Here is a 27,416-nt window from a genome sequence, read left to right as displayed (position 1 = left end):
TGTATGAAACAATATCATGAGAATTGATGCCGAGGACAATGCACTGGTTCTTACTCCTGGAACAATGTAGAAGAAGCCAACTGAATAAGGTGAACTCACTCCTGCTACATTGTTTCCGGAGTCAGAACCAGCAGTGCAGAGGCTAGAAATATCCAGAGCCCCCAGGTATATCAGCAGCGTATAAGGGTTAGATGTAGGCTGAATAGCCAATGGCAGTGAATATAATGTTCAGGGGAGGGAGGGTGCTGACACTGTTTTACCTCGTGGTTATAGTGAGCACAGACTTGTTAGTCTCATCCCCCCACAGCACAGACATGTTGCAAGTTTGGCTCCTTCTGCTGATGAGAGGTAAGTGCAAGGGGAGGTGGGAATCAGCCAATCAGAGACAGAGGAAGTGGTGCAACACTGGCCACTGCCCGTCGGCCAATAGCCCATTGCTGATAGATTAGAATAACCCTATATTCCCTATAAATTCCCAAATTGTCAATCCCAGAGACTAATAGAGGTAAGTAGGATATCTGAATGATTGGGTAGGTGCCAGTAGCCCAGGGAGAGGGTTTGTGCGCTGTAAACTGGTGGCTTTGACTTAATGTTGGTGGCAGAACCATCCTATCATTAGTAGCAGTAAGAAAAGGGACCCCAATTACAGAAAGTCTCCTACCTGTATTCCTTGCTGTCAGTCTGTAGAAAAACCGGCATTTATTGTTCCCCTAGCTCCTTGCCCACTGGCACCGACTGCCACACCATTCATTCTCTACTTGCCCGTTGCTCCTTTATCTGTGCCAACTTGAGGGGCAGCAAGAGCAAAGGCATCCGGCAGACCATGGGTTAAACATTGGAACAGAGCAAAGGAGCCAATCAATAGGGGGACCCTTTTATTAATCAGGCTCATTTTGGCTGTTGCCTTACTACCATCATGGCTATGTCATGGCACGGGGGGTTAAATTAGCGGCAGCGATGCTTTGTATCTAGAATGTCTCTATACATGGACATGTGTGTGTATATATATATATATGTGTGTGTGTATGGACATTGTTATATATAAGCAGATCTGTATAGTAATATAGAGATATATAGAGCACAGGGGGAACACAGCGCTGCAATATGGAACAATAAAGAAATAAATATATATATATATATAAATAAGTATATATAAATAAATATATAGAGCATTCAAGATTGTTTCTTCCTCTGTTGCTTCCTGTGACAAAGGGACCTCACCAGCACCTTATTCTCCCATATACAATTAAAGTGGCAGCTAATTGGCCTGTATATTGGGCACAAACCCTGCAAACCCTGTAGTAGACTTTATTCAGGCAATCACCTAGAATTTTGGACACTTAAAGTGGTTGTTCACCTTTGAATGACCTTTTAGTATATTATGAGACCATTTGCAATTGGTCTTCATTTTTTATTATTTGTGGTTTTTGAGTTATTTAGCTTTTTATGCAGCAGCTCTGCAGTTTGCCGTTTTAGCAGTTTGGTCGCTACGGTCCAAATGACCCTAGCAACCATGCATTGAGTTGAATAAGAGACTGGAATATGAATAGGGCAGGGCTGCAATAGAAAGAGGAGCAATAAAAAGTAACAATAACAATACATTTGTAGCCTTACAGACCATTTGTTTTTTTTTAGATGGGGTCAGTGACCCCCCATTTGAAAGCTTGAAAGTGTCAGAAGAAGAAGGCGAATAATTTAAAAACTATAACAAAGAAAAAATGAAGGCCAGTTGAAAAGTTTCTTAAAATTATAACCGATAAAAAGTTAATGTAAAAGTGAACCACCCTTTTCAGTGGGCCCTTAGTTATAGCTGGGAAGCTGTAACCTGTGCTAAAGGGGTGGTACACCTTTAAGTTAACTTTTAGTATGTTATAGAGTGACTCCTAAACATCTTTTCAACTGGTCTTCATTTTTTTCTTTTTTATAGTTTTTGAATTATTTGCCTTCTGCTTCTGACTCTTTCCAGCTTTCAAATGGGAGTCACTGACCCGGGCCATACCTCCCAACTGTCCCGTTTTTAGAGGGACAGTCCCTCTTTCGACAGCTCAACCCGCAGTCCCTCGTTTGTACTGGAAAGTCCAGTTTTTCTCTGCACTTAACAGCCAGAACTTTATTGGCTTTTGGCAGAGAGCCCAGAACAGCCACAGCTGCAGATAAGATACTTTTGTAACAATTTCGAGATAAGCAAATAAGTCATTGTAACAATATAAGATAACAGGTCCTTGGGGAGAAGTTAGACTCACAGCTTAAAGGGCAATTCACCTTCATTAGCAAAACTGTAACAACTGAAAAAAACACAGAAATATGTTGAAACTTTCATAATCAGCCACATTTTGTAAAATGAAATGGTCATGGTGAAAACAGATTTGCCGCACTACGTGTGCCAATTTTTTTGTCCCTCTATTTCCAAAATGTTGTGAGGAATGGACCCCATCTAAGAAACAAATGCTCTGTAAGGCTACAAAGATATTGTTATTGCTCATCTTTCTATTCAGGCCTCTCCTATTCATATTCCAGTCTCTTATTCAAATCAATGCATGGTTGCTAGGGTAATTTGCTCCATAGCAACCAGATGGCTGAAATTACAAACTGGAGATCTGCTGAATAAAAAGCTAAAAAACTAAAAAAAACCCACAAACAATATAAAATGAAAACCAATTGCAAATTGTCTCAGAATATCAGTCTCTACATCATACTAACAGTTAATTTAAAGGTGAACAACCCCTTTAAAGCATTTTCCTGGCAGTTCAATAACCGACCAGGAGGGGTCACTGTTCTGTTCTATAAAAAGGTTGATGTGTTTTCTGCCTTTTTCTTGGTATTCCAGCTTCCTAGAAGGTGGGTACAAGTTAGGGCCTGGGTGGAGGTAGGGCCAGTAAGTGAAGCTAGTGTCAGGATAGTTTAGTAATAGGTCAGTACAGGGGAGTAGGGTAGTTAGTGAGCAGCCTGAAGCTCTAATGAGGAGACTTTTGAGGAATTATAGTGCTGGGTGTAGAGTAGGGATCCAGCGTACAGACCACCTCAGTTCCACTTGTAGATCCTGAATACTAAGTGTAGATTACTCTTGAGTTGACTGATAGTTGGATTATAGTAACTGCAGTTATTTATCACATTACAACCTATTGATATCTCTTTGGGGCTTTCTCTAGACAGAGTTGCCCTGGGGGTATCAGGGATGGGGTCAGTAAATGTAGGAGGTGACAATTTATTTCTTCCCGCAGGTTCAGTGACTTCATTGTCTGTCTCGCAGGATCCTCCCACTCTCAATGTCACAGAGGGGGGCAATTTCCAACTCTTCTGCTCTTTTGGAAAGCGCAACCCTCCCCCCACCGCCGTCACCTTCACCTGGTCCTGGAACCACATCACTGTCTATGAGTTTGTCTCACACCGGCCTCAGGAGAACGTGTCTCATCTGGGGGACCCCCGGGTGCAAATACAATCCAACCGCTCAGGGTCCAGCTCTCTCTACATTAGGGATGTAGTGACCACTGACAGCGCCCTCTATCTGTGTAAAGTCACAATACACAGTCCCCTCCCTATTATCAACCGCCAGGGCAAAGGGACACGTGTTATTGTAACTGCCCAGCAGAGGAGATGTGAGTATTAAACACATAAATATCCCATGTTTAGTACTGAGGCCTTCTGTCACCTTCTGTATTATAAGGGATAATGTACCCCCTACTGTAAATGATAAGGATATTAGAAGTCACTGAGGGGTTGTTCTGTGACCATATAAAGGCACAAGGCTGCAGGCTGAGTTATACAGGGAACTCTGAGTATCACTCATGTATTATAAGGGAAAATGTACCCCCTACTGTAAATGATAAGGATATTAGAAGTCACTGAGGGGTTGTTCTGTGACCATATAAAGACACAAGGCTGCAGGCTGAGTTATACAGGGAACTCTGAGTATCACTCATGTATTATAAGGGATAATGTACCCCCTACTGTAAATGATAAGGATATTAGAAGTCACTGAGGGGTTGTTCTGTGACCATATAAAGGCACAAGGCTGCAGGCTGAGTTATACAGGGAACTCTGAGTATCACTCATGTATTATAAGGGATAATGTACCCCCTACTGTAAATGATAAGGATATTAGAAGTCACTGAGGGGTTGTTCTGTGACCATATAAAGACACAAGGCTGCAGGCTGAGTTATACAGGGAACTCTGAGTATCACTCATGTATTATAAGGGATAATCTACTGTAAATGATAGAGGCCAAGTTATATTTTTGTTTCTTTTTCTCATTAGCTGTACAAACAACCCCCCATGATAATAAAACCAACCTCCCCTCTCCACTCCCCACTGTGTCTTGCTATGAGGCCAATAGACGTTGTCAAACTCCATTCTCTTTGCTCCCCATTTCCTTCTGCACCCTCCTTTTTGTTGTCTTTGTGGTGCTGGTCTCGTGTATCTGTATAGGGTGCAGGTTGTATTATCAGTATAAGATTATCCCCCAGTCCACAGATTCCATGTAATGTCTCAACTGTGCCACTAGGGGGCTGTGTAATATAAACTGCAATGTGTGCGCCAGATCTTGTAATCTATAACAACCAATCACAAGGAGGAATGATCTGATTGGTTGTTATAGGTTATTAGACCTGGTGCAAATATGCAGCTTGTATTACATTGCGTTAGAGTTTGGTGGAAAATATAATTTGTCTGCTAGTTTTTTTGACCAATATTGACCAATATTTTGATTTTTCATAAAGATAATTATTATTCCATAGTTATTCTATGTGGTTATTTTCATTTTCTTTTGCTTAATTTGCTTTGCTGCTATTGGCTTTTTTTAAATGTCTGCTTCTTGTGCTTTTGCGCTTATTGTGATATCACTGCTGTGTTATGGTGACATCACTTCCATGTTTTGCCATAGATGGTGATGATTGGGCAGGGTTTGCGGGCAAAGATCTCATTGGTTGAATATCTGGCGGGGTTGGGTTTCAGGATCCCTCCTCCAAAATAAAGAGCAGGGAAGATTTATTCAGTCTGGCAGATAACGCATTTCATGCATTTAGTGCTTGTTTTAATCATCTAAGAGATCCCAGTTCTGATTGGTTAACAGCCTCTCGGTCTTCTAGGTGTTTAAATGAATGTTGCACTGGAGTAATAAACTCCAATAAATCTTGATAGAATGTTCTCAGCCTTTGTTGGAGAATAAGTCCCATCCCTTAGGCACTCTGTAGAGCAGAAAGCAAATCCTGCATAGGGATAAGTCACAGCAGGTAGTTTCATGCCAAGAAACCATTGTAACCATTTCACATTGGGAGGCATGAGGATTGTACAGCGAAGTGTGTTGCTGTGTGTATGTGTTACCTGCACCGCATTGTCGTGTACTTGTGTCCAGAGAGGGGAGGAGCCACCTGTATGAGCAGCCGCCGGAGCACGGAGCAGGTAAGAAATGCAGGTAATTAATAAATGCCCCAGAATATAGAAGGTATTTTATAGGACTGGCCTTTTCCATAAATAGTGACCTTCCTGGATCTGTCATTTTCTTATGGGTAAAAAACACTGGTCAGATGCCAACTCTAAATACAATAAATGCCCAGCTATGTGTGTATTTTAGGCAGGGGTGTAAGGTCGCATCCCTTGGTCCCCCCAGAAAATTATATTTCTGGGCCCCGCTATATACCTGTGTGTGGTCATGGGCCATGTGTGGGATATTTTAAGTTTGCAGATGTATTTGGGTGGGATTAAGCTGGTGATAGTCATGAGACTTTTCTGAGCCCCCTCTTCCTCCAAGCAACCCCCCAACTTCACCCCCTATATACCCAACTATCTTTAAGTTGCCCAAACATCCCTATCATGTCTCCCTTGTCTTGTCCTACTGTTTTCATCTTGTTCTATTGTTTCCAAAGTCATTTGCCAACCTGGTCCTGTTGTTTCCATCTTGTCCTACTGTCTCAAACCTGTCCTGCTGTCTCCATCTTATCCTACTGTATCCATCCTGTCCTACTCTCTCCATCTTGTCCTACTGTCTCCATCCTGTCCTACCCTCTCCATCTTGTCCTACTGTCTCCATCCTGTCCTACTCTCTCCATCTTGTCCTACTGTCTCCATCTTGCCCTACTGTCTCCATCTTATCCTACTGTCTCCATGCTGCCCTTCTCTCTCCATCTTGCCCTACTGTCTCCATCTTGCCCTACTGTCTCCATCTTGTCCTACTGTCTCCATCTTGCCCTACTGTCTCCATCTTATCCTACTGTCTCCATCCTGCCCTTCTCTCTCCATCTTGCCCTACTGTCTCCATCTTGCCCTACTGTCTCTATCCTGTCCTGCTGTCTCCATCTTGTCCTACTGTATCCATTCTATCTTACTGTCTCCATCTTGTCCTACAGTTTCCATCTTGCCCTACTGTCTCCATCCTTTCCTGCTGTCTCCATCTTGCCCTACTGTCTCCATCTTGCCCTACTGTCTCCATCTTGCCCTACTGTCTCCATCTTGCCCTCCTGTATCCATCATGCTCTACTGTCTCCATCTTGCCCTACTCTCTCCATCTTGCCCTACTGTCCCCACATTCTCCTACTCTTTCCATCTTTCCCGTCTTTTGCCATCTGTTGTTTCCATCATGCAATACTGCCTCCATGTTACTTTACCATCTCCTCCATCTTGCTCAGATCTTTTCATTTTGCCTCCTGCCACCTTACTTTATCTTGTCCTACTTCATCTTCTCCTATTGTGTCCTTTTTTTCCCTACAATCTCCATCTTGTCCTCCTGTTGTGATCTTGCCCTACAGTCACCATATTGTCTGAATATACCATGTCTCCCATATCTATGGGACTGCTAAACTGCCTGCACAGTCATAAGTTTAATTGTTGGTGTGTTTTTAAACTTTGTATTACTCTTTCCACCTTCAGCTTCATGTTTGGTGCAGTGGCAGCCCCTAGCCCCCAAAAACAGCTCTGTTCCTTTATCCCCCATTTCTTTCTCTCATGTTTATTCCCTCTCTCATGTATTTTTAATCCTGTTCTCTTCCCACCCTCCACTCCTTGACCCTCGCCTCGGTGCAGTGAAAGTTTGTACAGGGTTGCCCAAAATCCAGGAGACAGCACCCAAAACAAAGCCAGCCAATGAGAAGCTGTATGTGAGAGGTGGTGGTGGCTGCTCTGGCCACTGGCCTGATTGACCAACCAGACGGAATTCCAGCACAGCAGAAACATTTCTTATATAAGAAAGTGAGTTCAATGGGAAATTCTCACTGCCTCTGAGTCTTCCCTTGTATCCCAACTCCCTGTCACCCTTCCTTTCCACTCTGTGTCTCCCTGTTGTGTCTTTGTCTCACTCATTTCTACTTTTCTATCTACTTTTTGTGTCCATTGTGTCTCATACTACTCTCTGTTCCCTTCTATTCAGCCTTTACTCCACTGCTACTTATTTATTTCTTCTCTTCCCGTCTTGTCTGTTACTTTCTAAATCATGTGGATACACTTTGCCCCCCTCAGAATCCCATTTTCAAGGAGGCTGCAAACTGTTGCAGTCCTACAGTGGGCTGTCTCATTTCTTGCAATGGGTGAGTCCTGCAGATTAATATCTCTGCACAAATACTGACAAGCACTCCCCTACCTACCTACCTACATACTGTATGTATAACAACTGTACCACTTTCTTCCAGCTCAGTGCTGCATTGCCCTCTACATCCTCCTGCTCTTCTCTCGCTATTGGTTCCTGGCTCTCCTCTATGGGGTATGGCTGTATTTAGACTGGGACACTCCATCCAAAGGAGGTCGTAGATCAAACTGGGTGCGCAGCTGGATTGTGTGGAAATACTTTGCTGAATACTTCCCCATCAAGGTAAGTCACAGAGGCTCTGTTGATCATAATGCCTTCATACAAGAAACAGAAGAAGATAGGTTTAGGGGGTATGGAGTCATTGAATAATGGAAGATGGTTTTCATGATAGAGATTAGGGAAACATAGATTGGGTTCTTCAGTAACCTCTTACAAGGTTGGTGGCTTCTTAAGGGAAAGTATAATTTAAGTGGGTTTGAGAAGGGTTAGTTCCTAGCTGAGGAGAAATTATTGGGTTCCTGGTGTTCCAGGTTGTTAGGGGTGAGGTGTGGGACTCGTGGTTGAAGGTTGCAGGTAACAGACTGGAGATTGGGGGATGGGTTGCTGTTACAGACTGGAGAATGGTGGGTTGCTTGTTACATATTGGAGGAACGTTGGTGGGTTGCTGGTTACAGATGGTGAGTTGCTGGTCACACACTGGATAAAGGTTAGTGGGTTGCTTGTTACATATTGGAGGAATGTTGGAGGGTTGCAGGCTACAGACTGGATGATTTTGGTGAGTTGCAGGCTACATATTCAAGGAATGTTGGTGGGTTGCAGGCTACAGACTGGATGATGTTGGTGGGTTGCAGGCTACATATTCATGGAATGTTGGTGGGTTGCAGGCTATAGACTGGATGATGTTGGTGGGTTGCAGGCTACATACTGGATGATGTTGGTGAGTTGCAGGCTACATATTCATGGAATGTTGGTGGGTTGCAGGCTACAGACTGGATGATGTTGGTGGGTTACAGGCTACAGACTGGAGAATTGTTGGTGGGTTGCAGGCTAGATACTGGATGATGTTGGTGGGTTGCAGGCTACAGACTGGAGAATTGTTGGTGGGTTACAGGCTACAGACTGGAGAATTGTTGGTGGGTTACAGGCTACAGACTGGAGAATTGTTGATGGGTTACAGGCTACAGACTGGAGAATTGTTGGTGGGTTACAGGCTACAGACTGGAGAATTGTTGGTGGGTTACAGGCTACAGACTGGAGAATTGTTGGTGGGTTACAGGCTACAGACTGGAGAATTGTTGGTGGGTTGCAGGCTACATACTGGATGATGTTGGTGGGTTGCAGGCTACAGACTGGAGAATTGTTGGTGGGTTGCAGGCTACAGACTGGATGATGTTGGTGGGTTACAGGCTACAGACTGGAGAATTGTTGGTGGGTTGCAGGCTACATACTGGATGATGTTGGTGGGTTGCAGGCTACAGACTGGAGAATTGTTGGTGGGTTACAGGCTACAGACTGGAGAATTGTTGGTGGGTTACAGGCTACAGACTGGAGAATTGTTGGTGGGTTACAGGCTACAGACTGGAGAATTGTTGGTGGGTTGCAGGCTACAGACTGGATGATGTTGGTGGGTTGCAGGCTACAGACTGGAGAATTGTTGGTGGGTTGCAGGCTACAGACTGGATGATGTTGGTGGGTTACAGGCTACAGACTGGAGAATTGTTGGTGGGTTGCAGGCTACATACTGGATGATGTTGGTGGGTTGCAGGCTACAGACTGGAGAATTGTTGGTGGGTTACAGGCTACAGACTGGAGAATTGTTGGTGGGTTACAGGCTACAGACTGGAGAATTGTTGGTGGGTTACAGGCTACAGACTGGAGAATTGTTGGTGGGTTGCAGGCTACATACTGGATGATGTTGGTGGGTTGCAGGCTACATACTGGAGAATTGTTGGTGGGTTACAGGCTACAGACTGGAGAATTGTTGGTGAGTTGCAGGCTACATACTGGATGATGTTGGTGGGTTGCAGGCTACATACTGGAGAATTGTTGGTGGGTTACAGGCTACAGACTGGAGAAGTGTTGGTGGGTTACAGGCTACAGACTGGAGAAAGGCTGATTTATTCATTTTCATTTATCTGCAGCTTTTGTGCACAGCCCCCTTGGATCCGAAATACAACTACATCATGGGATTCCATCCTCACGGTGTGCTGGTGGTTGGGGCCTTTGGAAATTTCTGCACTGAGGGAACCGGATTTTCCCGTCTCTTCCCGGGTCTAACACCACATCTTCTGATGCTGCCAGCCTGGTTTCGGGTCCCGTTCTTTAGAGAGTACATTATGAGCGGCAGTAAGGAGGCATCTGACTTCATTAGAACTTCTTGCTCTTCCCAATGGAGCTCATGGCAGCCTGAGTGTGATTTTATAGTTTGATAATCCACTGTACTGGGCATAGAGGGCCAAGCAATACTGGGCATGTGCCCCATATGTTTTCAATCTCAGCTACTTTATTTAAGTCTAAGAGATTTATTTTTGCTTAAGCTCCAAAAAAATACAGCTGACATATAGTCACCATAATGTCTCCTCCTCTGGGAGCTCCCACTCCTTCTGCCTGACCTTCTCTTTATCTCTATAAATTATCTGACTTGCAATGTGATAACTCATTTCTGACTCATTCCTTCATATTTTAACTCCTTGTGCCCATTTTTCCACTCGCAGGTCTTGTATCTTCAGACAGGAGCAGTGCTCATTATCTCCTCTCCCAAAAAAGTGGGGGGCAGGCTCTCGTGATAGCAGTCGGGGGGCCTCCAGAAGCACTAGATGCAAAACCTGGAGAGCTTACTCTTCAGCTCCTTAACAGGACGGGATTCATTAAAATGGCACTGACTCATGGGTAAGAGAAAAAAAATGTACCTGAAAGCCAGAAAATGGTAAATACTTTTTGTATCTGTAAAATTAATTTACTGTTTTCTGATTTATTTTCCCCACTGTTACTATAGGCACCATCTCTCCCTACTATACCTGCTATCCCACAGTCACACTCCCTTCCCAGAGACTATTATCCCACTGTTACTATAGACACCATCTCTCCCTACTATACCTGCTATCCCACAGTCACACTCCCTTCCCAGAGACTATTATCCACTGTTACTATAGGCACCATCTCTCCCTACTATACCTGCTATCCCAAAGTCACACTCCCTTCCCAGAGACTATTATCCACTGTTACTATAGACACCATCTCTCCCTACTATACCTGCTATCCCACAGTCACACTCCCTTCCCAGAGACTATTATCCACTGTTACTATAGACACCATCTCTCCCTACTATACCTGCTATCCCACAGTCACACTCCCTTCCCAGAGACTATTATCCACTGTTACTATAGACACCATCTCTCCCTACTATACCTGCTATCCCACAGTCACACTCCCTTCCCAGAGACTATTATCCACTGTTACTATAGGCACCATCTCTCCCTACTATACCTGCTATCCCACAGTCACACTCCCTTCCCAGAGACTATTATCCACTGTTACTATAGGCAGGGCCGCCATCAGGGGGGCACTGGGGGTACAGCTGTACCGGGCCCGGGCCTGAAGGGGGGCCCGGCTCGGCTGTGTTACACTTTTCAAATTAGCCGGGCCCCCCTTAACAGCGCCGAAGGTCACGGTGCAGCTGAAGATTCAAAGCCGCTAAGACCTGCTGCTGCTCACGCTGCTGAATTGTCACTCACTAAGCTCCGTGCGTGCGGCAAGTACACTCCCCTGCTCTTCCGGTACTGCTGCTGCTGACAGGCTGATGTGGGCGTGGAGAGAAGGAGGGAGGGGGAAAGGAGCAGAAGCGTTTAACCCTGCAACTCCAGACTGAGCAAGAGTCAGGTATTATAACATTGGCACTGGAAGCCTCTCTTTCCAGCCTGTATTTGTGTAATTATTTTAGCACCAGCCTAGTGTTGCTGCCATTCTATCCTGTTGTACTTATTATTTGGCAGATCTTTCTAGTGATCATGTTGCTGGCTTATTCTATCAGTTAAAAAAAAGTTTAATTTTTCTAATAGAACCATAAGCAGCATTACTAAAGAAATAAAAAGCCTAGCTTGAAGGTTAGTTAAAGGGGTTGTTCACCTTTACATTATCTGTTAGTATGATGCAGAGAGGGATATTCTGAGACAATTTGTAATTGGGTTTTTATTTTTTATTTTTTTTTGAGTTACTTAGCTTTTTATTCAGCAGCTCTCCAGTTTGCCATTTCTGTAATCTGGTTGCCAGGGTCTAAATTCCCTTAGCAACCATGCACTGATTTAAATAAGAGACTGGAATATGAATAAGGGAGGACCTGAATAGAAAGATGATGTTTTTAGCGCTGGTGTCTGTGTGGACTTTTTAATGTGGTGTGGGGTTGGTGGGTTCTGGGGTGGGCGGGCCAGGGGCCCAGAAAATTTTGCTGTACGGGGCCCCCCTGATTTCTGATGGCGGCCCTGACTATAGGCACCATCTCTCCCTACTATACCTGCTATCCCACAGTCACACTCCCTTCCCAGAGACTATTATCCACTGTTACTATAGGCACCATCTCTCCCTACTATACCTGCTATCCCACGTCACACTCCCTTCCCAGAGACTATTATCCACTGTTACTATAGACACCATCTCTCCCTACTATACCTGCTATCCCACAGTCACACTCCCTTCCCACAGACTATTATCCCACTGTTACTATAGACACCATCTCTCCCTACTATACCTGCTATCCCACAGTCACACTCCCTTCCAGAGACTATTATCCACTGTTACTATAGACACCATCTCTCCCTACTATACCTGCTATCCCACAGTCACTCTCCCTTCCCAGAGACTATTATCCCACTGTTACTATAGGCACCATCTCTCCCTACTATACCTGCTATCCCACAGTCACACTCCCTTCCCAGAGACTATTATCCCACTGTTACTATAGGCACCATCTCTCCCTACTATACCTGCTATCCCACAGTCACACTCCCTTCCCAGAGACTATTATCCACTGTTACTATAGGCACCATCTCTCCCTACTATACCTGCTATCCACAGTCACACTCCCTTCCTAGAGACTATTATCCACTGTTACTATAGGCACCATCTCTCCCTACTATACCTGCTATCCCACAGTCACACTCCCTTCCCACAGACTATTATCCCACTGTTACTATAGACACCATCTCTCCCTACTATACCTGCTATCCCACAGTCACACTCCCTTCCCAGAGACTATTATCCACTGTTACTATAGGCACCATCTCTCCCTACTATACCTGCTATCCCACAGTCACACTCCCTTCCTAGAGACTATTATCCACTGTTACTATAGGCACCATCTCTCCCTACTATACCTGCTATCCCACAGTCACACTCCCTTCCCAGAGACTATTATCCACTGTTACTATAGGCACCATCTCTCCCTACTATACCTGCTATCCCACAGTCACACTCCCTTCCCACAGACTATTATCCCACTGTTACTATAGACACCATCTCTCCCTACTATACCTGCTATCCCACAGTCACACTCCCTTCCCAGAGACTATTATCCCACTGTTACTATAGGCACCATCTCTCCCTACTATACCTGCTATCCCACAGTCACACTCCCTTCCCAGAGACTATTATCCACTGTTACTATAGACACCATCTCTCCCTACTATACCTGTTATCCCACAGTCACACTCCCTTCCCAGAGATTATTATCCCACTATTACTATAGGCACCATCTCTCCCTACTATACCTGCTATCCCACAGTCACACTCCCTTCCCAGAGACTATAATCCCACTATTACTATAGGCACCATCTCTCCCTACTATACCTGCTATCCCACAGTCACACTCCCTTCCAAGAGACTATTATCCACTGTTACTATAGACACCATCTCTCCCTACTATACCTGCTATCCCACAGTCACACTCCCTTCCCAGAGACTATTATCCACTGTTACTATAGACACCATCTCTCCCTACTATACCTGCTATCCCACAGTCACACTCCCTTCCCAGAGACTATTATCCACTGTTACTATAGGCACCATCTCTCCCTACTATACCTGCTATCACCCAGTCACACTCCCTTCCCAGAGACTATTATCCCACTGTTACTATAGACACCATCTCTCCCTACTATACCTGCTATCCCACAGTCACACTCCCTTCCCAGAGACTATTATCCACTGTTACTATAGACACCATCTCTCCCTACTATACCTGCTATCCCACAGTCAAACTCCCTTCCCAGAGACTATTATCCCACTGTTACTATAGGCACCATCTCTCCCTATTATATTTGTTATCCCACAGCCACACTCCCTTCCCAGAGACTATTATCCACTGTTACTATAGGCACCATCTCTCCCTACTATACCTGCTATCCCACAGTCACACTCCCTTCCCAGAGACTATTATCCACTGTTACTATAGGCACCATCTCTCCCTACTATACCTGCTATCCCACAGTCACACTCCCTTCCCAGAGACTATTATCCCACTGTTACTATAGGCACCATCTCTCCCTACTATACCTGCTATCCCACAGTCACACTCCCTTCCCAGAGACTATTATCCACTGTTACTATAGACACCATCTCTCCCTACTATACCTGCTATCCCACAGTCACCACTGTTACTATAGCACCATCTCTCCCTACTATACTGCTATCCACAGTCACACTCCCTTCCCAGAGACTATTATCCACTGTTACTATAGCACCATCTCTCCCTACTATACCTGCTATCCCACAGTCACTCCCTTCCAAGACTATTATCCCACTGTTACTATAGCACCATCTCCCTATATACCTGCTATCCCACAGTCACCCCTTCCCAGAGACTATTATCCCACTGTTATATAGGCACCATCTCTCCCTACTATACCTGCTATCCCACGTCACACTCCCTTCCCAGAGACTATTATCCACTGTTACTATAGGCACCATCTCTCCTACTATACTGTATCCCACATCACACTCCCTTCCAGAGATATTATCCACTTTACTATAGGCACCATCTCTCCTACTTACCTGCTACCCACAGTCACACTCCCTTCCAAGACTATATCCCACTTTATATAGGCACCATCTCTCCACTTACCTGCTATCACAGTCACACTCCTTCCCAGAGACTATTATCCACTGTACTATAGCACCATCTCTCCCACTATACCTGCTATCCACAGTCACACTCCCTTCCAGAGACTATTATCCACTGTTACTATAGCACCATCTCTCCTACTATACCTGCTATCCCACAGTCACACCCCTTCCAAGACTATTATCCACTTTACTATAGCACCATCTCTCCTACTATACCTGCTACCCAGTCACACTCCCTTCCCAAGACTATTATCCACTGTTACTATAGCACCATTCCCACTATACCTGCTATCCCACAGTCAACTCCCTTCCCAGAGACTATTATCATGTTACTATAGGCACCATTCTCCCCTACTATACCTGCTACCCACATCAACTCCCTTCCCAGAGACTATTATCCACTGTTACTATAGCACCATCTCTCCCTATATATTGTTATCCCACAGCACACTCCCCTTCCCAGAGATATTATCCACTTTACTATGCACCATCTTCCCTACTATACCTGCTATCACAGTCACACTCCCTTCCCAGAGACTATTATCCACTTTACTATAGGCACCATCTCCCCTACTATACCTGCTACCCACAGTCACACTCCCTTCCAGAGACTATTACCACTGTTACTATAGACCATCTCTCCCTACTATACCTGCTATCCCACAGTCACACTCCCTTCCAGAGACTATTATCCACTGTCTATAACACCATCTCCCCTACTATACTGCTATCCACAGTCAAACTTAATCCCACTATTACTAAGGCACATCTCTCCTACTATACCTGCTATCCCACAGTCACACCCCTTCCCAGAGACTATTATCCACTGTTACTATAGACACCATCTCTCCCTACTATACCTGCTATCCCACAGTCACACTCCCTTCCCAGAGACTATTATCCACTGTTACTATACGACACCATCTCTCCCTACTATACCTGCTATCCCACAGTCACACTCCCTTCCCAGAGACTATTATCCACTGTTACTATAGGCACCATCTCTCCCTACTATACCTGCTATCCCACAGTCACACTCCCTTCCCAGAGACTATTATCCCACTGTTACTATAGACACCATCTCTCCCTACTATACCTGCTATCCCACAGTCACACTCCCTTCCAGAGACTATTATCCACTGTTACTATAGACACCACTCTCCCTACTATACCTGCATCCACATCAAACTCCCTTCCAGAGACTATTATCCCACTGTTACTATAGGCACCATCTCTCCCTTATATTTGTATCCAGCCACTCTTCCAGAATATTTCCACTTATAACACCATCTCTCCCTACTATACCTGCTATCCACAGTCACACTCCCTTCCCAGAGACTATTATCCACTGTTACTATAGGCACCATCTCTCCCTACTATACCTGCTACCCCACAGTCACACTCCCTTCCCAGAGACTGTTATCCCACTGTTACTATAGACACCATCTCTCCCTACTATACCTGTTATCCCACAGTCACACTCCCTACCCAGAGACTATTATCCCACTGTTACTATAGGCACCATCTCTCCCTACTATACCTGCTATCCCACAGTCACACTCCCTTCCCAGAGACTATTATCCCACTGTTACTATAGGCACCATCTCTCCCTACTATACCTGCTATCCCACAGTCACACTCCCTTCCCAGAGACTATTATCCACTGTTACTATAGACACCATCTCTCCCTACTATACCTGCTATCCCACAGTCACACTCCCTTCCCAGAGACTATTATCCAATGTTACTATAGACACCATCTCTCCCTACTATACCTGCTATACCACAGTCACACTCCCTTCCCAGAGACTATTATCCATTGTTACTATAGGCACCATCTCTCCCTACTATACCTGCTATCCCACAGTCACACTCCCTTCCCAGAGACTATTATCCAATGTTACTATAGACACCATCTCTCCCTACTATACCTGCTATACCACAGTCACACTCCCTTCCCAGAGACTATTATCCATTGTTACTATAGGCACCATCTCTCCCTACTATACCTGCTATACCACAGTCACACTCCCTTCCCAGAAACTAGTATCCCACTGTTACTATAGACACCATCTCTCCCTACTATACCTGCTATCCCACAGTCACACTCCCTTCCCAGAGACTATTATCCACTGTTACTATAGGCACCATCTCTCCCTACTATACCTGCTATCCCACAGTCACACTCCCTTCCCAGAGACTATAATCCCACTGTTACTATAGACACCATCTCTCCCTACTATACCTGCTATCCCACAGTCACACTCCCTTCCCAGAGACTATTATCCACTGTTACTATAGACACCATCTCTCCCTACTATACCTGCTATCGCCACAGTCACACTCCCTTCCCAGAGACTATTATCCACTGTTACTATAGGCACCATCTCTCCCTACTATACCTGCTATCCCACAGTCACACTCCCTTCCCAGAGACTATTATCCACTGTTACTATAGACACCATCTCTCCCTACTATACCTGCTATCCCACAGTCACACTCCCTTCCCAGAGACTATTATCCACTGTTACTATAGACACCATCTCTCCCTACTATACCTGCTATCCCACAGTCACACTCCCTTCCCAGAGACTATTATCCACTGTTACTATAGGCACCATCTCTCCCTACTATACCTGCTATCCCCCAGTCACACTCCCTTCCCAGAGACTATTATCCCACTGTTACTATAGACACCATCTCTCCCTACTATACCTGCTATCCCACAGTCACACTCCCTTCCCAGAGACTATTATCCACTGTTACTATAGACACCATCTCTCCCTACTATACCTGCTATCCCACAGTCACACTCCCTTCCCAGAGACTATTATCCCACTGTTACTATAGACACCATCTCTCCCTACTATACCTGCTATCCCACAGTCACACTCCCTTCCCAGAGACTATTATCCCACTGTTACTATAGACACCATCTCTCCCTACTATACCTGTTATCCCACAGTCACACTCCCTTCCCAAAGACTATAATCCCCACTATTAAAGGGGGGAACGATCTTTTTACTCCACTAAACTCTTTTTACCTTCTGTCCTTTCTCACAATCTACACAATTCTTTCTGTTATTGTGTCTTGACTATCATTCCTTCCCTTCCAGCTGCCATTTGTAATCCTCCTATTCATTGCCCTTCTCTTGCAGAGCTCACTTGGTTCCAGTACTGTCATTTGGGGAGAACGACTTGTACAATCAGGTTAATAACCCACGGGGATCTCTGCTCAGAACGACCCAGGAGAAGCTGCAGAAAGTTTTAGGAATAGCCCTGCCCCTCTTTCATGGTCGTGGTGTCTTCCAGTACAGTTGGGGTCTCCTCCCTCATCGCAGACCAATCTATACAGTGGGTAAGATGCCATATCTTTTCTTGTTTGTGTCTATTTTCAAGACCCAACTGTCTCACCTTTGTTATACCAGCCCCTTCTACCTTTCATATGTCAATATTCTCCATCTATAGTGGGGTCTCCAATCCCTGTGGCCAAAACCCCATGTCCCACGCAGGAGCAAATCTCTTCTCTTCACGCCCTTTACGTTGCCAAGCTGAGGGAACTCTATACGACGCACAAAGGTAACTATGGAATTCCCAGAGACCGAAGTCTGGTGCTGTGCTGAGACTGCATGGAAGTGGTGGGGAGACTGTCATTAAGCCTGACTAATGGACTCTATCTCCTCTTGTCTTGTAAATATTCCTTGGCTTGCTGACCAATCATGCTAGTCTTCACAAATTGTGTGGATTCTTCTTTCTTGTTTTTTTCTTACTCTGAGGTAATAAACATTTCTCACCAAGCCGTGTCTCTCTTGTTTTCATCTATAGCCGGGTTACCAAACTACAGAAATGACACCTCTTGAGGAACTCAGAGCCTTGGTTGGTTGGCCTAAGGCTGAAGGCTATTTAGGGACAGATTTGGGGAGAATAACTATTTTTAATCCCTTGATACTCCAGGAAGCCCATCTTGGAGATCAATTAGAGCAAGATTAGTGGTGAACACTTCTGAATTTAGCAGTGTTTTCATCTGGTTACAACCACATATGGTGGGCCTTGGTTACATGTTGGGCGTCAAAGTGGACTTGAACTGAGTAAGTCTTATTTGTAGGGTATAAAACAAATGCTGCCCTTTTTAGTTTCTTGAGGTCCAAGGTAAAATGCTGGACTAGTGGAAGGGGCAAAGAGCAAAGACTAAGGCAGCAGAGCTTTATAAGGCAGGAGACAGACAAACGTCTTGGGGGAGTTCAGGCTTTTGGATGTGGCCGGTGTTTTGGGGTGGAGGTTGCTGTGTGTAAGAAATCATTATATTGGGTAGCAAAGAAACAAACACCTACATGGTTTCCTATACATTTCATGAATGACGATGAAGCGCCATGAGTCAGGGTGTCCAGTTAGACAAATACAAGAAGTCCTCTGCACTCAACCTACTATCAATATATTTAGGACATTGAGACAGGGTTCCCAGTTCCCACCCAAATGAAGGCACAAACAACTTCCAGCAGCCGGCACAGCTACAGGGGCACTGGTGCATCGTACACTAAAAACATGGAGCTTTGCACCTGTTTCTTTTCTTCCACCCCTATTATAAAATAGCAACCAGGCCTTGCTTATACTTGAGTTGCAGTTGCTGATCCAAAAATAGAGATCACTGCCATCTCCATTGAACTTTAATAGCTAACAGTAACAGTTAAATGTACAGAGGTAGAATCTCCTGTTATTTTTATATATATATATAATACACAAAAGCAATGAATATCTTGTAAATTATATCCTTATAAACGGTGAGTTCTGATGTCATCAGTTATAAACGGTGAGTTCTGATGTCATTTCTGTCACATGACTCACTAAAACTTGTGTATTATAATAAATAAAGTACCCCCTGTTGCAATATATAAGGATATTAGAAGTTACCTCGGAGTTTAATGCCCTGTATAAAAACACTCGGCCTTCGGCCTCGTACTTTTATATGGTCATGAAACTCCTCGGTAACTTATAATATCCTTATATTTTACAAAAGGGGGTACTTTATTCCCTATATATATATATATATATATATATATATATAGCTATATATATATATATATATATATATATATATATATATATATATATATATTTATATATATATATATATATATATATATTTATATATATCCCTAGCAGCACCAGCAGGGGGAGACAGTCATGCACTCCGTCCCCTTTCTATTTCTTTTTGGTTGTTATTTATATACGTTGCGAAGGAAAAAGTATTTCATGAAATATTTAAGTCCCTTCCCAGGACATGCGGAGCCACCTGCTTCCCTTTCCTAATACAGTAACAGTTTCTGCATTTTAAGTTCTGACTCCTGAAACAATGTAGCACAAGAGATCCATCCTTTAACTGTTAAACTGTTAATGTATATTGTCAGTTTCTTCCAGACTGACTTGTTTAAACAGTGGTCACCCTGGCTACCAGGCTCGCAAAACTTGACCCATAACCCTCAGCTGACAAGATCAGATCTGTGCCCGGCATCTGCTGGTACATATGGAATATTTAAGGAAAATTATTTAAGGAAAGTGATGGCAGCTGCAAGTTGGAGCATTCCATGGAGGCATGGGCTAATCTGCCTGGGGGTGGGGGCCGCTCATATATACAGGCATAGGCTGAAATAATAAAAATGTATCCTCAGCTTTCGGGCAGAATGCAAAGCGTAAGCACCAGCGGAGGCTTCTGTTTTTATCCCCCCAGGAATCGAATCCACTGTATCAATTAACCTCTCAAGTGTCCGGGAAATATGAGAAAGCTGCACCTTATGGGCTTTGAGAGATCTGGGAAAGTCTATGTGTTTGTGAGGGGCCCTAGAGCTCTTTCATAGTACTTATAAAGGATTGGGCCTGAGTTTGTTTCACAGCAACCAATCAAATGCTTTCATTATTCTAGGTGGGGGAAAGCTAGCTTCTGGTTGGAGTAGAGAAGATGGGCACTGCATTTATATATATATGGGTGCTAAATTGTGCCACGAATACACCTTCCTCGGGTGCTGAGCACCTCCATGCCATTTGGCACCAGTACAGGGCTCTAAATGAACCTTGCCCCGCAGGCACTTCTATAATATCATAAATGATAAACAAAGTCACGACACGTCTGGGGCATGTTTGGGAGATACCCCCCCCCCCAGGACAGACTGAGGCCCACTGAGACTGGGACTTCAAGGGTCCTCCATTGAAACTGAAGGGTTCTCCCAATATCCAACCTTGAATTGCTTCCCCTACCCACCCATAAGCACCACCTCCTCGTACTTCCCTCCTCCTTCATTTGCACCGGTGCAAAGGGTTAAATGGTTGGCACAAGTGGAGCCAAATGTGCTGCTTCATGCCATGGGGGCAAAGTGTTGCACCTGACAGATTTAAATCTTGGGAGGGAGTCAAGGTGCAGACCTTGTGACCCGGCAACTGCTCTAGTGCAATTTAGCACCTGTTTAAGTAACTCAGCCACTGCCTCTCTGTAAATTGGTTGCAACCACCACCATTCCCATGTATAGATCCTGCTTAGTTCAACTACATCTGAGGAGAGAGGATTCTCTGCTAAAACGTATTTCCATTGCAATGGACCCTGCAGGGGGCGCTGTTCTACAGGGAGCAACTAATCACAAGCATTGGATAGCACCAATGAATAATTACATGCTACATGATATTTATATGCTCAATAAAATTAGGTTGCAGGATTTTTATAGGTGAGGGGCAGCATTTACTTTCTGCTTTTTGCTAAATACTTACACGGCACATAGAGAATTTATAATACAAATGGGGTAATAAGATATGCAATGTTTGTGCTAGGTCTATTACAGCAGCCAGTTAGATGTTATAGCTGTCGCCATCTTCTGTTCCCCAACAGCAACCGCTCATCATTTAGTCTTTATTGTCTACTTTGTCCTTTTCCAGCCTATTGGTCTGTGTGTGCTGAGACACCAACAGACCTTGTCTATCAGCCCCTGACTCCCTCCTGCTCCCCGAATAAATCCAATGTCACATATATGTACAGTCAGTTACAGCTCACCAGCCGCACAGCCCCGGGGTGACCGGCACAATGACCGGAGCCCTCTTCTAAACTGGGAATCCTTGATTGGAATTGGTTATTGACTTTCTGTTCCAATAAATATAACCAGAGGTCAATGGATTCTACTTATCCATTTGCAAGGTCCACAATCACTCTCTTTATTGATTAAAAGTAGGAAATAGAAAATAAATAAAAAATATTAACCATAAAAAAAGGACAGGAGAATAAGCATACCCCTACAGCTCAGCCATCAGTGTCTCACTAATATAAGGGATGCACCTAAACCACTTTTTGGGATGCGGCCAAATCCCCAAATCCTTCGGGAAGGATTGCAAAATTTTGCAAATTAGGGGCAGTAAAGGAAAAGGTGGAAACATTTTTTTACTCCCTTGTTTTGTGAAGATTTCCCTTCCCACCCCTAATTTACATATGCAAATTAGGATTTGGTTCGGCCGGGCATGAAAGATTTGGCCAAATCTAAATCGTGCTGAAAAGGCCGAATCCTGGTTCAATTCCAAACTGTATCCTGGATTTGGTGCATCCCTAACTAATATAGAGCCATCATATACTGGCCTGTAGTGTAGCATTATATGCTGGGGTCACTGTTCAGTTTTATGCTGGGGCCACTGAGCCATTTTATACTGGGGTCACTACGCCATTATATACATTTTAGGGGGTCACGTCAAATTTATATGTTGTGGGTCACGATGCAATTACATAATTTATTTATATATATTTGTTTTTTTTATAGTCACCAAGAAAAAAACATGCAAAGCCCAGATAAGTACAAGCAGCCCTACTGCGAATACAATCATTGTACAAATCAATACGGTAGAAATAAAAGGAGACAAAAGTATTAAAGGGGAGACAATATTTATACAGCTTCTTAAAGGGATACTGTCATGGGAAAAAAAATTTTTTCAAAATGAATCAGTTAATAGTGCTGCTCCAGCAGAATTCTGCACTGAAATCCATTTCTCAAAAGAGCAAACAGATTATTTTATATTCAATTTTGAAATCTGACATGGGGCTAGACATTTTGTCAATTTCCCAGCTGCCCCTGGTCATGTGACTTGTGCCTGCACTTTAGGAGAGAAATGCTTTCTGGCAGGCTGCTGTTTTTCCTTCTCAATGTAACTGAATGTGTCTCAGTGGGACATGGGTTTTTACTATTGAGTGTTGTTCTTAGATCTACCAGGCAGCTGTTATCTTGTGTTAGGGAGCTGTTATCTGGTTACCTTCCCATTGTTCTTATGTTTGGCTGCTAGGGGGGGGGGAGGGAGGGGTGATATCACTCCAACTTGCAGTACAGCAGTAAAGAGTGATTGAAGTTTATCAGAGCACAAGTCACATGACTTGGGACAGCTGGGAAACTGACAATATATCTAGCCCCATGTCAGATTTCAAAATTGAATATAAAAAAATCTGTTTGCTCTTTTGAGAAATGGATTTCAGTGCAGAATTGCGCTGGAGCAGCACTATTAACTGATGCATTTTGAAAAAAAATTTTTTCCCATGACAGTATCCCTTTAAGGAAGTCAAAAGAGTTTTTGATATGGGAAGGTGTGGGTGTAACTAGTGATGGGCGAATAAATTCGGCAGGTGCAAATTCACGGCAAATTTCCACATTTCATTGCGGGCAAATAAATTCACGGAACTGTAGTGAATGGACGTGCGTCTGAAAAGTCGCTCATGTCAAAACCTCGCGCGTCAACATTATTCGGACGCGTATTGACTTTAACGCCGGCATCAAAATTGACGTGAGCGTCAGAATTGACACGGGCGATGCGAAACTGGACAAGTTTGTCCGTCACTTGGTGTAACCAAAGGCTTCAAAAACATCCACTCATTGTGCAGTTGGTTGTAGAAAAGAACCAGTTGGTGGATTGATCGATGACTTGGAAATTTTGGGCAGTCAGAATAACTGGGTCTGATGTATCACATGTAATACTTGCTACTCTTTATATCACATTCCTATCTCAGAAGGGTACCCCCTTTTCCACAAATCTCTGTGCCATGCCCCATAGGAAGTATCTAGATCTCTTGGTTCCAAGTTAATACGTTCAATTCTGGTCATTTGGGAGTCAAGCAAAGCTTTTAGTTTAAAATATTTATTTGATTTTCACATAAACAAGGAAAAATCTGTATGACAGTATTTATCATGCAGACTAATAGATAAAACATAGAAAAACTAACAAAAAGTTAACTAAACCAGTGGATGTAAGGACAAATAAAAAGAAAACAAAGAAAAAGCCCATTGTTTTGGGAATGTTGGATTACCCAGTTACCATCCAATTTAGATTTGATCTTTGGTATTGGAATCACAGGTCTCAAAATAAGGAGACCATATATGTTTAAAGAATTCTTTAGATCTCCTCCCATTTGATTTTGCTTTTAAAGCTTCCTGCTAACTAAGCTGCTTCATGTAAGACAGGGTATCTGTAAATGAGGGGGACTCTTTCTGTAGCCTATAATTAAATAAAACTTTCTTGTCAGAAGCCCAAAACAAAGTTGTCAGTGTCTTCCTTTCATGGGATATACGTTTTAACTTAGAAGGTAAAGGAAACTCATTGTTCTCTAGATTCAATAGAGCAAAACCTGGAGATAGGCAAAGCTTTCATTAATGAGGTGGATGAGAATGTTCCGCATGCAGCAAAGTATTGTGACCTGTAGGTTTTCTATATACACATGTTGGAATTTAGTCTCCCAAATGACCTGAGCATCCAAAAAAAGGACAATGATGTATAACTCCATGGCACTGGAAATCTGACGGGCAGTTGTATGGAAATGGGACAATCCAGGAATTTAAATACTTTCTCCTCCCTGCCACAACATGTAATAAATCATCAATATAATAAAAATAATGGACATGAGCAAAATATGGCAACTGAATAAACATGCCATAAAAAGCATTGCGTTGGTTGGAGCTACGTTGCTGCCCATTGCCGTGCCCTGTTTTTGGAGATAAATCTTACCCTCAAAATGAAAACAATTGAATATGAAATTCAATAGGTCATTCAAGAGGCCCATGTTTGGAGCAGTTAATTCCCTCTACAAAAAAATTTTGCCTAGTTTATGGGCGATGTTAGTTACTCATGATATCCATTATTTTGACTTCTTGAAGCTCCTTAAAGGGATTCCGTTATTTTTATTTCTAAATTACACTGTTTACACTGCAAATGATTCACTCTACCATATAAAATTTCATTCCTAACCCAATTGCCTGGTCATGTGCTTTCAGAAAGAGCCAGTGCTGCACTATGGAACTGCTTTCTGGCAGGCTATTGTTTCTTCTACTCAATGTAACTGAATGTGTCACAGTGGGACCTGGGGTTTTACTATTGAGTGCTGTTCTTAGATCTGCCAGGCAGCTGTTATCTGGTTACCTTCCCATTGTTCTGCTGATGGGCTGCTGGAGGGGGAGGGAGGAGGGAGGGGGGTGATATCACTCCAACTTGCAGTGCAGCAGTAAAGAGTGACTGAAGTTTATGAGAGCACAAGTCACATGACTGGGGGCAGCTGGGAAACTGACAATATGTCTAGCCCCATGTTAGATTTCAAAATTGAATATAAAAAAATCTGTTTGCTCTTTTTAAAAATGGATTTCAGTGCAGAAGTCTGCTGGAGCAGCACTATTAACTGATGTGTTTTGAAAACAAAAACATGTTTTCCCAAGACAGTATCCCTTTAAGGATGTCAAAAAAGTATTTTATATAAGATTGTGTGGATGTAACCGTACCCACACATTGCATGCAATAGGCTGCAGAATAGAACCAATAGCAAAAATAATCGGTCTGGCCAGTGGATTTATCAATGAGCCGACATGTGAATGGAAAGCAATTAAAGAAACAGCTTTAGACTCTAGTAGAATAGGGAAGACTGCAGATAAGGGAGGGGTCACAGTAATATGACCCAACCTTAATATTCTTGCAGGAAATTAAAACTAATGCACTAGAGAAGATGATTTTTTTTCATTATGTGTAACCCCAGGAGACCACATTTGTATTTGTTGCCCATGATATGCTATAATTAGAGTGCTGATACATACTGGTATCACTGTGCAACGTTAAGCTATAATAACTCTGCTGCTATACACTGATGGCACTGTTCCATTAAATATTATTGAGTCAGTATGACAATCTATAATGACTGTGATTCTATCACTATAAGTGGGGGTCAATATGCCATTATTTACCTAATATATTGAGTTGATATGGAGTTGTTATATGTTGTTATATACTGGGAATCAGTGTGCCATTATATGCTGGGATTCACTGTGTCATTATATGCTGGGGTCACTGTACCATTATATACTGGGGTCACTGTACCATTATATGCTGGGATTCACTGTCTCATTATATACTGGGGTCACAGTGTTATGATATGCTGGGGTCACTGTACCATTAAATGCTGGGATTCACTGTACCATTATTTGCTGGGATTCACTGTGTCATTTTATGCTGGGATTCACTGTCTCATTATATGCTGGGGTCACTGTACCATTATTTGCTGGGATTCACTGTGTCATTTTATGCTGGGGTCACTGTGTCATTATATGCTGGGATTCACTGTCTCCTTATATACTGGGGTCACAGTGTTATTATATGCTGGGGTCACTGTACCATTATATGCTGGGATTCACTGTACCATTATATTCTGGGGTCACTGTAACATTATTTCCTGGGATTCACGGTGTCATTATATGCTGGGATTCACTGTCTCATTATATACTGGGGTCATAGTGTTATTATATGCTGGGGTCACTGTACCATTAAATGCTGGGATTCACTGTACCATTATTTGCTGGGATTCACTGTGTTATTTTATGTTGGGATTCACTGTCTAATTATATGCTGGGGTCACAGTGTTATTATATGCTGGGGTCACTGTACCATTATATGTTAGAATTCACTGTGTCATTATATGCTGGGGTCACTGTAACATTATTTCCTGGGATTCACGGTGTCATTATATGCTGGGGTCACTGTACCATTATATGCTGGGGTCACTGTGTCATTAAATGCTGGTATTCACTGTGTCATTAAATGCTGGTATTCACTGTGTCATTATATGCTGGGGTCACTCTGCTTTTATATACTGGTGGACACTTTAGGGGTCATGTCAACTTTATATACCGGGGGCCACCATGCAATTATATTTTGTAATAACTGTATATACCGGGCATCAGTATGCCATTATATACTGGGGGCCCTGTGTCTTTGTATATCAGATTTACTGTGCTATCATGCTCTTGGGTCATTATGACTCTGGTCACTCACACCATTTACATGGATGACTATGTCACGCGTGTGCAGCATGGTGTGTATGATGAGGGACAAAGTCTTTGATTCCTTGTACAGTTGTGCGTTACCTGACAGAACATTCACAATAAGGATAACAATTATCAGTTCTTCCTGCCAACAAAGCTAGAAAGTTCTTTGTAGTCCAGCCCAAAGGTGCTGCCTTACCGCTTCCCTGTGTGATCATGTATGTATCATACTGACAGATTATGCATGCGCTATAGCTCAGTGCAGATAATAGGATTAGCCCAGTCAATAGCATAGCCTTGCACTAGGCAGCAGCCCTGAGATACGGGTCTCTAAGCCTGACCTTTGGCCCAACATATCAGGCAAATTAGCTTATTGGATAAGAGCAGGCTGCTATCTGCTCCACCTTCCTGGCATAAGGACACCAGGGAGAAGTGGTTGTGGGCTCTGTAGCACAAGCAGAATGTAAACAGCTGTCCCAGGAAT

The 27,416-nt window shown here is 43.5% G+C and overlaps 2 protein-coding genes across 2 annotated transcripts; both read left to right on the top strand.

The window, feature by feature from the left end:
* The first annotated feature begins 297 nt into the window (after positions 1 to 297).
* Positions 298 to 5,615, top strand: LOC121401187. The gene is made up of 3 exons (XM_041585522.1): positions 298 to 348; positions 3,222 to 3,596; positions 4,256 to 5,615. Exons 1-3 carry the CDS (start codon positions 315 to 317, stop codon positions 4,480 to 4,482), a joined length of 636 nt encoding a protein of 211 aa, XP_041441456.1. The 5' UTR covers positions 298 to 314; the 3' UTR covers positions 4,483 to 5,615.
* A 1,621-nt stretch (positions 5,616 to 7,236) lies between these two features.
* Positions 7,237 to 18,427, top strand: mogat2.1.L (monoacylglycerol O-acyltransferase 2, gene 1 L homeolog). The gene is given in 6 exon segments (NM_001095402.1): positions 7,237 to 7,515; positions 7,618 to 7,796; positions 9,656 to 9,860; positions 10,229 to 10,403; positions 17,789 to 17,988; positions 18,099 to 18,427. Coding segments are annotated over 6 exon segments (1,008 nt in total). The 5' UTR covers positions 7,237 to 7,421; the 3' UTR covers positions 18,254 to 18,427.
* The last annotated feature ends 8,989 nt before the right edge of the window (positions 18,428 to 27,416 follow it).

Source organism: Xenopus laevis, chromosome 3L (assembly GCF_017654675.1).
Source record: "Xenopus laevis strain J_2021 chromosome 3L, Xenopus_laevis_v10.1, whole genome shotgun sequence".
NCBI lineage: Eukaryota > Metazoa > Chordata > Amphibia > Anura > Pipidae > Xenopus > Xenopus laevis.
Note: the sequence above shows the minus strand (reverse complement) of the source record. Positions and strands in the feature narration are given on the sequence as shown.

What these genes read in the sequence shown, in the direction of transcription:
- LOC121401187 (XM_041585522.1), top strand. Translation starts at nt 315, where the DNA reads ATGTTGCAAGTTTGGCTCCTTCTGCTGATGAGAG. An exon ending in GCTCCTTCTGCTGATGAGAG is followed by an intron (nt 349 to 3,221) that starts GTAAGTGCAAGG and finishes TTCTTCCCGCAG; the next exon opens with GTTCAGTGACTTCATTGTCT. An exon ending in AACTGCCCAGCAGAGGAGAT is followed by an intron (nt 3,597 to 4,255) that starts GTGAGTATTAAA and finishes TTTTCTCATTAG; the next exon opens with CTGTACAAACAACCCCCCAT.